Source organism: Triturus cristatus, chromosome 7 (assembly GCF_964204655.1).
Source record: "Triturus cristatus chromosome 7, aTriCri1.1, whole genome shotgun sequence".
NCBI lineage: Eukaryota > Metazoa > Chordata > Amphibia > Caudata > Salamandridae > Triturus > Triturus cristatus.
In genome coordinates this window covers 771,235,974-771,249,221 of record NC_140590.1, presented here as the reverse complement: position 1 = coordinate 771,249,221, position 13,248 = coordinate 771,235,974, and the positions used below count along the sequence as shown (strand labels likewise).

Below are 13,248 nucleotides of genomic sequence, written 5' to 3'. Positions count from 1 at the left end.
TGCGATTCCTTAAATGCAATCGCAAAATAGAGAATCGCAAATTTTGCGATTCTCTAATTTGCGATGCCCTTTTGGGATGATGCATCCCAAAAGGCCTTTTCCCGTTCGCAAACGGGCCGACTCTGAGAATCGGCCCGTTTGCGAACGGGAAAAGGGCTTGATACATATGCCCCTAAGACCCAATTCCTGGTTTGGCCATAACAATGAAGCTCAACCTTGACAGGCAAACCAAGCCCAACAAAGCTTGGCTACCTAGCTGGTCCCTGCACCAAGTTATCACAATAACAGGCCCAGAGTCACTGGCGCCTAAGACATCCACAAAAACATGAAGAACGGCAAATACTCTTTCCCTTTATGGACTGACCAAAGTTAAGGGAGTGGCCTATTATGGTAGGAGGTTTTGTGGATCTTGGAAAACATTAGCAACTACCAACTGAGTAAACAGGACTCACTTCAATCAACTAATGGCATGACGGTGAAGGCAACAATAAAGCAAAGGGAATATTTCTAAGATGCAAGGCTATTTTACTCATAGAATAAGCTTGAGGCTTAATTGGAAGACTAATAACCTTGTGCTTGTCTACTTATTAGGTAGAAATCCCATAGGTTCAGAGCCAAAGTTCAGAAACAGTAGTGTGGATTTATTTTCTTATCTAATTAATTTCATACTATCTCAATTTTACTTCCTTACCTTCATCTAAAGAGAAATGTGTCTAATTTAGTTCACATAACACAATGTGCATTTTTGTAAGGACATTTTCACCCGGTGAGATATAATGGCAGTGAACACCAAATGATAAAACATCAGATATAATTTTGAGGGGGCAGTGCTAAGAGAGGTTGATATTGTATAAGAACTCGTTAAAAACAGGCTATGAAGCTCTCTAGCTACTCTCTCTTATGCAAAGGCCATCAATAATGAAACTTTTCTAGGTTCGGAAGGAGAGCGTACCAATGTGGAAAGGACTATGTAAACCTTCCATGAAGAATTGGGTATTGTAGGAGAAGAGCTCAGCTTAAGCTTAATAAAAAATATTTGTACTTTATCTCCTCTGATGTTCTAGAACCACTGTCAAGTAACATAAGCAGTATTTCAGATATTGAAAGCATAAGGAAGGTATTAATGAAGATCTTTGAACTTGAGGCTGTTTATGTAGTTCGGAATACAGACTCAGATGGCCATACTGCTAGTAGTCAGGACCCAAGCTGTTAAATTACTTTTTGGAAGACTGGTATTGCATGGTACTTTTTATCTTGGACAGGAAATCTAGTCTGCATGGCACAGCTTCAGTAAGAGACTTCCAGTAGAAGGTCCTAGACTCCTTACTTGCTGAATATGCAAAAGATCCTTCCTTTGACTTGTGCAGGAAAGGTAGAGGGGTAAAAGCTTGTAGAAAAATTCCTGCCAGCTCAGAGTTGGGATCAAGATACCTTGATGCGTAGTCAGTATTCTGTGGGGCTTATTTACAAGCCCCTTGTGCCGCCGGTACATCACTTTTTCCCATATTAAAAGTGACTCACCAGGCTTGTAAATAAGCCCCTATGTTTCTTGGTGGTGCAAAGACATCTAGCTGTGGAAACCCTCACCAGATTAAAATTTCCTTGAGAACTTTGCTTTTAACAACCCATTTAATATCTTCTGAAAACACGCTGTCCAAGGTGTATTTTCTTGTATACACTTTCCACATCTGGTAAGTAAATAGTTGTGCTCACAAACCGTTGTAGATTGCTTGAGGACCCCGGATGTTGAGCATCGTTTAATGCATGGCTGGATCCAAGCAGAACTCATCTTTATGGGGTGAAGAAAGAAATTAAATGCCATGTGGACAGCCCTCAGTTCCAACATGTTAACAATGTATCTCTTCTCTGCCGTGGACTATACATTTGATTGCCATACACACTATAGAAATTCTCTTACTAGCCATTAAGACATTCCCGACTACTGTGTGAGTCAGTAATTTATTCTCAAAAAATGTCGACTGACCATGCTCTGTTCTCCTTTTTGCATCAACGGGATAAGACTGACAAAAGGCTAATGTTGTCAGTTTATAGTCTTCAATACTCTGGCACTATCAGTCTTCCTGTCATTCTTGGAGAGACTCCCATCATGAGCTATGAAAATACCATCATGCCCAGAAAAAGTGCACTTTCTTGATTTTCGTTGAAAGTGGACTGAAATGTCAGCATGTCTAGTGGGTAACAGTATCTCGTCTGATGGAAATTGTCCAAGGCCTCCTGTCCATTAGGACTTCAAGTTATTTTATCCTGTACTCTGAGAAATATGCTGGCTCACAAAGGTTCGGCAGGAGCAACAGATTCTGCAACATTTTCATAGTTTTGTGACAATTTTGTAGGGCACTTAGTGTGAAATGGCCTTGATAAACCTGTCATCCCGGCAGGGACTAGACCTAGTTTTTCAATCTTAATTTCAAAGGTGTATAATGCCTTGTAGAGGCTCAGTATGTTCAACCCAAGTTGTTCTTTCGCCTTTTATTCCTGAACCTCCTTTGTTTCAGAAGAGGTTCTCTGAACCGATGACCAGGATCAACTGGAGCACAACGCCCCTCCCCCTCCCCCCAAGAAAATATCCCTATGGTAAGCTGGATTTGGACACAAAGTGAATTTCTGTCAATGAGTGCGAGCACTATCCATAAATGGTTGTTTTAAAGTATGAAAATAGTGTGCACAAGCCAGAGCCTTTACTTCTAAATTCTGGTGCTAACAGAATCCTAGACTTGACAGCCCTCAATGTCACTTGCATTAAAGCTATAGTCTACACAGAACTTTATTTTGACACCGAGACTGGATGTCAAGCATGACTTCAGCGTCCAACAATCCCATGGCATTCTATACGAAAATTGGAATGGGATGTCATGAAATGCAGTAAGAAAAGTAAAGAGACACTCCATTGATTCAGTCAGCATATTATAGAGTAATGATACTGGCTTAGAAATCCTCGTTTCAAGTAAGACGCTCTTGGATGTGGTACACATTTGGAAAGTCTGGAAATTGAACAGTAATAACTTATATGGCCTGCCTTATCTCTGGATATGCCCTTCACCATTGCCCATGAGACAGCCTGGCAAACTTTTTGTCTGTAGCAAGATTTCCATTGCCCTATTACAAGACATAGCAAGCAGCTAGGCACCATATGAAAGTCTGCCAGCCACCTTGAGGCCTGCAAACTACAGGTCCATTAAAATGGCCACTTCCAGGATGAGTCTGACTAGGGTATTCTCCCCTGCATTCAATGGGCTGTAAATAGCTGTGACCACTCTTCCGTCACAGATGCTCAGGTACTGCCAGAAACCCTGACGGTGTGGACACTTCTCCTGCAACGCTTTATTTCCTTGGACTGGAGGCACCAAGAGGGGAGCCCTGCACATAGGACAAGATCGCATTCTGCAGGAAGCCTGCACGCTGTGCTTCTTCTTCACGCATTCGCTGCATGTCTGCATCCTTCAATCTGAGCTTCTCGAGCAGGGAGGCGATCTCACTCTCCTTATCCAGAAGCAGCTCACGATGACTGCTGGATTGTGCTGTAGAAAGGGAACAACCAAAAGCACATGCATTACATACTGGCTCAAACCATCCATCGCTATCTTTGACTGCTAAACGGTGCTGCAGAGTGGACATCATGCAACATGCATATGCCCTAGCTAAAAGCAGCCTTCAGTGGCTGCTAAAGTGCTGCCTGTAGTATGCAGCACTTTAAGTAATCCTTCCCACGCCTTTCAATCCCATCCCTTTTATACAATTGCCCATTCCTGCACCACCATTTCCACAATACCATACCTTTCACTTTTACCTCAAGCCAACACTCAGTGTATTCCTTAAACTAATCTGTGGTGGCCATTCATGCCCGATTTCACATCAGCATTCTATACAAACCCATCAAGCTGCCCCTGCCTACAAGAGACTTCAAGCTTAAGGCAAATTAAAATTATCTATGGTTTTAGGGAAAGCGGAGCACCGAACAGTACAAAGAAACTGAAACAACTGTTACTTAAAAAGCAAAGATAAATCACAATAGTACCACCGATGCAATAGAACCACCTGGATTAGTTCTTCAGCCATAGAATTGGAAAACTCTTCAGTAGGATGGTATCAGACAGCCGGGGTGTTAGAACTATAAAAGTTTAGAAAATAAAGCTGTACGAAGATGAGTTAGGTGGTTCCTGTCCCTTTTCACCCTACCAACTCCTGTTACCAAGGTATTTCTTTTTGCCTGTGCTTGAAAACTAGATTGTAGTTAGAACAGAGTCAGGTTGAATGTGGAGAGTTGGGAAGCTTTTTAAATGGGCTGAAGCAATTACTATAATAAATAACGTCTGTGTGGGCTTACATCCTAAACTGGACAAAAGTACTAAGCATGAATTACTAATGGAAAGCAGAACGATAAATTGTCCAGCTAGAGGAATAGCCCAGAAAAATACATTCTTGATCAAATATTGACCAATTTGAGAATATATTCTAGAGCCTGCATCCAAAGCAAAAGCCCTCATTTAGGGAAAATTGTAAATGCAGCAAAACAAAAAATAGCACAAATACTGTACACATTTATACCACCATGAATGAATAGCCTGTTCCAAAAGAACAGCAACCCCCCTGCGAAAATAACACAGAATAACAAATGCGATAAATAAGAAGCACACTATGACCATACTATCTACAATAAAACACTGAAATTAAACAGCGAAACAGAAAAATTGCCACCACCAATAAGAGGTAGTAAATCAATTGATGCTAGTTTAAACAAGTGCTAAGCCACTGTACTATCTATTTTAAGAGACAATGGTCTCTATCACGTAAGTATAGGCAATGTTAAACAGAACAACATAATGATCTGTGCAATTTTGTAATCAAAAAGGAAAATAATTTATTTGAACAAGCAATCAGACACCGTTTAATTAACCGAAGTGCAGTGGGTTAAAAATGGGGTAGGAAATCACCAGATTTCCAGACCTCGGGCATTCAATTACTAATGCAGTGACTTGGCAATATTTACTTATTTACAGTAGTCACATGATAAAATACATCTGGTCCTCCACATAAATCAAGGCAAAAGCTATTGGAGTGAAGATGTAGTGTCGACGACGTTTCGATCCCCACTAACGTAGAGAGATCATCATTGGGACGGAAAAATTATGCCTGAGAAAGGGCGCTTATGATCAGCGCTAGCCCAGTGGTTAGGGGCCGAGTCCATGTGCCAATCCTATCACAGACTAATCAATAAGGGAGGCGATGAGCTTAAAGTGCATAGGCCATTTAATTAGGGAAGGGGGCCATGAGGTGACAATTCAAGTGTCTTGCAGATAACGGCGATGGTGCAGTAATGGGAGAGTCCTTAATGTGAAGGTAATGTGGTCTGCCGAGATGGGTTGTGATCAGGGAGCCAAAAGGGCTATGGCATCAGGGTTGTTAATTCTTAAACCAGGAATCTGTATAGGGCCTCTGGAGTGGGAGTGAGTCACAAAGTGGTTCTGAACCAGTTTTCTTTCAGCACAAAGTACCCTTTGTAAAAGTTCTTTTTCCGCTGTGGTTTTCATAAAATCTACTCGTATCACTGCATTGGTCTTCTGGAACTAAGTGGATAATGACTGAATCATTTTGCTACCATTTTTCAAAGCAAATATATAAAATAAGTGTAAGGAAATGCCTCTTTTTGGATGATCAACCACAAAGCTTTGGACTGATACTGCTGGTGTTTTGATTCAGAGTGCTCTGGGGCCTGCTAACCAGATCTCAGTTGCAAGTGCTTTGATCCTGAAACAGTTTATGTTTGATTGACATATATCTAATTGGCATAAATTGATTTACGTATAAATCCATAGAATATGGTACCAAGGGCCTGTAATTTAAAGTATCCCATCTGGACTGCAGCATTTGTTGTGCCACCCTGGATGTGACAACGAGAAGACATGACTTCCAGCCTGCCATTTCAGACTGGCAGAGCAGTTTTAAACTGCTACCTTGACTTTGCCATTTAACTTAATGGCAAGGCCCAATTTCCCCTTTTTAAAGTATACAAGTCCCTGCTATCGCAGCCCTGTTGAGTGCTAAGGCAGGGTGCTATATATTAAAAAGTAGGACATGTAATTTTAAATGTCCCAATTGGCAAGTACAGGGTTAAACATGGACAACACAGCGTTGCTAACTCTTGAATGGGACTACTAAAGATAGTACTTCAAGGCATCAAAATAATTATTATATTAAACCCGACTAAATGCCCAAGTCGAATTTAATGTAACTTAAGTGAAAGGCAACTTTAGAAAGTTTCCACTCTTGCCCAAGTCTTCCAGTGGCCATTCGCAGTGGCTGGCCACAAGTTAGCTTTCTGCCCTCCTGGGGAAGAGGTGTGGACTACTCCCAGGAGTGAGAGCAATAGAGCCTGGCATTTGAACGGGTGTAACCTTTCCCTGGCATGAAGTCACACTGTATGTGAGCCCAAAAAACAAGCTCCGATGTAGAAGCCGCCTCTGAAGGGCAAATGGTGGACTCTCACGTGGCGGGCTGCTCTTTTGTTTAGGTAGACTGATAGGCGTCGGGGAGACTAGTTGCCAAACCATTTTATTTGTGCCTATGTAGCCACACCTCTAGGGAGGGCTACCAAGCGCCACAAACCGAGAGAGGGGTCCTCTGATCTTAGGAGTAGGCAGAATAGTGCACTCTGGGATAGGTAGATGCCACACTTTGCAGGGAGTTGTCATGAGGCAGGAAAGGTCCTGGTAGCCCATTGGCTAGTAAGTGTCACTCATTCTGGGCATAAACATGGCACCCGGACCTAAGATCATATGTGGACTGGAGCAAAGACTGAAGGACTAATCTACTGTTCCCTGGACCTGGCAAAAGAGGCTGCACCAAACAGTGGACTGCACCTTCTAATCCCTGGGCTGCCAAAGAGAGGACTGTGCCTGTAGTGCCTGGAGAAGTCGCTCCCAAGCCCCAATACTGAAGGGGTAAACTCAAAGAGTCAGTTGGCTGACTTCCTGTTACAGTAACAGGGCCCCAAAAGCTGAAGAAGTTTATTCTGGCCAGTCAGTAGCCAATATCGCTCAACCTCCACTGACGCGGTCTTGCAGCCTAGGAGGCTGCGTCCTGATGGTCAAAAGTTGCACCAGAGTCTGCTGGACCTGGGAGAGTCGTCAGAGTGCAGCTTAGTCACCCTAGATGGACATTAGCCTTCGATCAAAAGGAACCACTGGTTTTGTTGTGCCCAGAGACCAGTAGTCCAGTGGTAACTGGACTGAAGAGTACTTTGAGGCACATCGACCCCTGTGGCCAAAGTCACCCCACCAAGTTGTGGACTGACAAGTTGGAGACTGAGGAGTAGCCCCAGGAATCCCCTTGCCGACGATCAGCATCCTTTAAATCAGTACCATTCCGGTAAACACTATGGTGGTTCAACCATAGAGCCTGGAACTGAGCTTGAAACCGCTTTGGTGACAACTTCTCCTCATTGGGCCCCTCTGACCTTCCCCCTGTCAGAGTTGTTTGCCCAACATGGGCCAGAGTAGCCAGACAAAATTTTTCAAAAGTTATACAAAGTTTCCAAGCTTTGAGGTTGCCAATGCTTATTGGAATTTTGCAGTGATTTACAATTTACATGAAAATGTATATCACCAGAAACTTCAGGAGCATTTTGATGTCGACAAATTCATAAAAATAAGAGCTATTTCTATAAATTGGTGTTGGGTTTCTGTCGTGTTGTGTGACTTTCTTCCTCACACAAATACTGGACCCAAGACAGTACTGTGAGCATATTACACAGTGAAGTCGCACAACTATGCCATGTAGCACACCACTTTCCTCACAAATAGGATACTTTCCTCACAAATAGGATATTTTTTACACCTAGACCTGTTCATGGAAAATGAAAATCCAGCCATCCTTTCCCACTGAAAAAAAGCATTTGAGTACTTATTCACATTGAGAGATTGCTAGTCCCAATATACTGTATGCAATGCTTTATATATTAAGAACCCCGCATGTGAGCTTACCAGGCATATTTTAGGGGTGACTTATTTATTATAAAAAAGTAGGTTGTCCTACATGGTAAGGACACTTTTTCCTGGCATTTGTCATTGTAGTTCTTTTTACCTGCAGCTTCCAGCTAGAGCATTGTGGTGCTCCTGCCAGCTATATATTTTTTGTCATATAGGGGTGGTGTGCATACACAATGCAACCCACAGACGATATTTAACTTCCATGTGACTGGTGCATTTTCTGCACTAACTTACAATAGGCTTACCAGAAAGTTGACTACACCAATTAGGTGAAACCAGTTTTATAGCACTGAATACCGGTGTCCCAGTGCACACAGTTCTGATACCAGCAAAAATAGGGTCCAAAGAGGAAAATTAGATTTCATGCAGAGGCAAAACTGTTTATCTACAGACATACTGACAAATGTCATCAATGCAATATTTATGCCATTGCTACATTCACAGATTTTGATGCATTCAAATGCACTCTCGCCATCCAAGGATATTGGAGAAGGGTACCAAAATAATAAAATGTCCTAGTCAATCACTGTAAAAATGACCTGCACCATGATATAACTGCCCCAATGTCAAACTAATGTTCTGGCTCTATGCAAAATGCAATGTTCCTCAGCAACAGCAAGATCACATATACAACAGAGTGTCTTGCCCCTCTCGAATTGACTACATATTAGTTGACATTAGATTTTGGAGAGCCATAATAGATATGAAAGTAGTTCCTGCTACTGATAGCGACCATAACATGTTAAGTATGATTATGGAATCACCCTGGGCCCTTTCTATTCCCTCAATCCAGGCCATAGGACCCCTTATGAGGACGAGAGAACTGGTCCCTTCAAAATGCAGTGGGTACCTTAAATGGCAAAGAGTTGCGGCACAAGAATCTCAAATGACCGAGATTAGGCGTACACTCAGTGAAAGCACACTTAAATTGCAGGAGGCCTTGAGCGAAAAGGATGGTCTATCTAGGGTTCCAGAGCTATTTGGAAACATGACGACTCAGCTGGGGTCTCTATTTATTATAGCGAATCATGTTGGTAAACCAGTCGTATGCCGTAAAAACCGCCAGACTTGGTTTAATGGGGATTGTAGACAGAAGAAAAAGGCTTTGATTGCAGCAATAAAAACTAGACACTGCCCCTTAATTAGGAAATCCAGAAAGGAGTACAAAACTGCTATCATTCATGCAAAGATTGAGTGGGATGAGACACACTGGCAAAACCTAAAGGACGCAAGTGTAGCCAGAGATCCCAATCTTTTTTGGGATATGGTCAGGCGGTCAGGTAACAAAGATCCTGACTTAATTCCTAACCACATTACAAATCAAGATTGGTTTAACCACTTTGGGAAACTTTATTCGTGGTCCAGCCCAATTTCCCAGGTTGGATCAGTTGCCTACACAAGTGGCTGTCCCACTACAGATGCCATTGATCCATTTAATACAAAAGAAATAGAGGTGGCTATTAAGAAAATAGTCCCAGCAAAGGCTTCAGGTCCGGACGGTCTACCGGGAGATCTTTTTCTTGCAGACCCCCCCAATTGGGCAAATTACATTATGCTTTTAATCAACTCTATTGCAAAGGGTATCACAGTACCTGATTCATGGAAAGGTGCAGAGGTGGTACCTATTTTTAAAAAAGGTGAAAGGGATGACCCTGCCAACTACCGCCCAATCAGTTTGATTGATGCCATGCAGAAAGTATTTGGCAGGGTGTTGCTTCAGAGAATTCATCACTGTGTGGATGACAAGAATATCCTCTCCCAGTATCAAGCGGGCTTCAGGGCGTGTACAGGGACAGTGGACCAAGCATTTAGATTGCTTTTAATCTATTGGAAGGTTGTTCTAATTGGCAAGGGCAGTCTTTATCTGGACTTTATTGACCTAAAGACTGCCTTTGACCTGGAACCCCGTGAGCAGATGTGGCACCTATTGGGTGATATGGGGATCCCCCAATGGTTCTGAATCTGCTGATACGCCTTCAAGAGGGCAATTATGCCCAAGTAAGGTGGGGAGCTCAAGGCCAGAAGACAGACAGGATCCCTGTAAACAGAGGAGTGCGCCAGGGTTGCGTAATGGCGCCCATCCTGTTTTCTTTATACATCAACAGAGTGGTTAGTTATCTACAAGAATTTCCATCGGATGCCCCTTTCCTGGCAGGAGACAGGGTTCCTACCCTGCTCTTTGCGGACGACACTCTTCTTATGTCTAAAACTCTGGCTGGGCTCCAGAAGCTCTTAGATAGATATCATCTTTTCTGTGAGTCTAGGGGGTTGATTGTTAACACCGCTAAAACTAAGCTTATGGTGTTTAATCCCTATAGGCCATATAGAGGCAATTTCACACTAGACGGAACCCGTTTAGAGCGAGTCCCAACGTTTGATTATTTAGGTATCTGGCTTGCTGAGAAAATGCATTGGCGGCATCATATTGACAAAAGGCTTCTGAGCCACAAACGCGTGGCAGGAACACTACTTGGAGAACATCGCTCCTCGCAGAGCACACATGTGGCTCCCGCTATTGCGATTTATGCAGCCAAAGCAGTTAGCTCAGCCCTTTATGGTGCTGAATTGTGGGGCTTTGATAATGTGGATGGAATTAGTAGATCTGAACACAAATTCTTTGGGGATCTAGTGATGCTTCCCAGTAAGGTACCATCAAAACCTCTGATGAGCGATATGGGTAGGTGCTCTTTTAAAGACATAGCCAGGTTAAGGCCCTTGTTATTCTGGGCCCGCCTGCGTCGGACCTCTGAGCTTGTTAGCTATGCCTCCGCGCTTACGGAATCGATGGCCCTGGATGGTAACCAAAGAATCAGCTGGCTGTTTAATTTTAAAAAGTTGGTTCTTGCGCTCGGCATGAAGGAGTCGTGGGATACCCAGACCCCACTTAGTAAGGCTGACCTTAAAAAGCGGTATTGGGCATGGGTAGATGCACAAGAGCACAGTAATTCGAGATTAGGAAGGCTCACAGAAGAATTTTATCTTCACAAGCAGCGCATACATTTAGAACCCTACCTAGATTTTACCCAGATGCCACGAGACAGGGCACTTTATATTCAGTTTAGGTTAGGCACACTCCCGATACGAGAACTAACTGCAAAGTGGAGTGCTTCACATCAGACAACAGCGGACTGCCCCTGCTGTAAACCACCAACTGAAAGCGTGGCTCACTTCATGTTTGCCTGCCCCGCCTATAAGAAGGCTAGAATAAGATGGCTAAAACCAATCTGTAGCCTATTGGGCACCTTTGAGCACAGAGTCGCTTTGCGTATTCTGAAGACGGACTCACGGACCCTCTTTGCCTTTGGCTTGGCCAAGTATCTTGGCCGTGCTTGGATAGTAAGGTTTAAATTCCTACGTCTGAAACTCTAAATAAATTAGAGTTTTTAAAATATTTTTAAACTGCTCTGATAATTTTTATTGCACTGTCATTTTATAATCCAATATATATATATATATATATATATATATATATATATACATTGGAACTTAATTCTATGGTTGTATAAAGTTTCTACCTGAAACAGCTTGTTATTATCTACTCCCTGGAAATTTGAACTTATGTTTTTTATTTATTTATTGTATATTTTTAAACTGGTTCACCTGATAACTCGTATTTTTATCGATGATTGTATGTATGTTACCGCTTTTAAGATACTTGTTATCGAATAAAGCTATCTTTGATTGATTGACATATATCATGCGGTTGCACCGTGTCCAGAGGACCCGGGTTGGTACTAGATATGCAAGTCAGATTTCAGACATTCACATAGGCCCTACAGATCTTACACTTAAGACAAGCTATGGCAGTGGCACATGATGAACCAATTACATATAGATGTGTCAAATGAGACATACCACTGAGCGTGCCTTCGGAATTACAAAGTCTGTAATTTGCAGTTTGCACTTTGGTGGTGGAATAATGATATATGCTACTAAGAAAATGTGCTATGTTGTGGCGCTCGGTTGCATCCTGCACAATATTGATATCAGACAATGTTAGACAGATGAGGGTGACCTTTTTCATAATGGCGATGAAGCTGTGTTCAACCCACAATAAGTTATGAAGCACGATGATGTAATGTCTAACTTCCTTCAATGTTAGCAGCCATTGCTTCAGTGGTTTTGTAAAGCAAGGTAAATCCTAGTTTTGTAATTTTTCCTTCTTCAATGATGGGTCTCGAGGAGTCTCCGCTACCCCATTTAAGTCTTCCTTCAAATACGTGATCTGTGGCGTGCCCAAGTGTCTGCCTCAAGGCTGACACTGTTCCTCACTTATGTTGCACCCCTTGAGGACTACCATTACTTTGGATTTTCCTATTTTTGTTTGGAATGATCATTTGCATGAAGGGAGGCACTAACATTTCAAACTCGAATTCAAGAATTGTCTTTCTGCTCTTGCCACCAGGATGTGAGGCATCTCCTTTCAATTTGACTCTGGTAAGATAGAGATGCTCTTCTTTGGTCAGTCATCTATACTTTGGTCACGACAATGGTGGTCTACTGAGTTGGTACCCTCCCCTTCCATATATCATCTAAATTTGTTTGTAACTTTGCCATCGTTTGTGGTGACAAGCTCTTTCTCGAGTGTCACAGCAACTACGTCGAATCCTTCTTAAACTACTAAGCACAGTTCTCCCTCCTATCTATTTACAAAAAAACATTGACAAGGGCAATTATTCTGTTTCGTTTTCACTATTGTAACTGCTTATTCCTGGGTTTACCCAAGCAACTCCTTTCGAGACTTGAGGTATCCTGGTCTGCAGCTGATGGATCCACGTTTCTGCACACAGTCTGACTTCTTGGCTACCTGTAGCAAAACAAGAAGGTGACTCTGCCATTGTGCGTTCTTTAACAGAGTCCCTCCTTTGATCAGGCATAGGCGGAAAAGGTACATGAGCAGCAGAACCCTATGATCCTCCTCCCATTTGTCAATTACCCACAGGATTAGAAGAACTTGTAAAGGAAATCATTCATTTTCTACTCTAGCTGTGAAAGGACGGCAATCTGTCTTTCCTTAACTAAAAACAGCTCTCTCACTTCACTCCAATGAAAACCATTTTTTCACCAAAACAAATCCTCACGAAATGGTCACTTGTAAACCCCTGAGATGCACAAAATTATCTGAAAAGAACGTTGTGCCCTCACCACCAGCAGTGTCATGCTTCATCTATGGGTTCACTTCTCAGTGGTAAACCAACATCCAGTAGGGTTTGTGATGTGCGTAACAATGGCTGTCCAAAAC

The 13,248-nt window shown here is 42.5% G+C and overlaps 1 protein-coding gene across 1 annotated transcript in view; it reads right to left on the bottom strand.

The window, feature by feature from the left end:
- Positions 1 to 624: 624 nt before the first annotated feature.
- Positions 625 to 13,248, bottom strand: part of LRRC45 (leucine rich repeat containing 45) — a 416,324-nt gene continuing 403,700 nt past the window's right edge. The window contains exon 18 of the mRNA XM_085617558.1: positions 625 to 3,539. Coding sequence (XP_085473684.1) covers positions 3,343 to 3,539 — 197 coding nt within the window. The 3' untranslated portion in view covers positions 625 to 3,342. The remainder of the gene's footprint in view (positions 3,540 to 13,248) is intronic.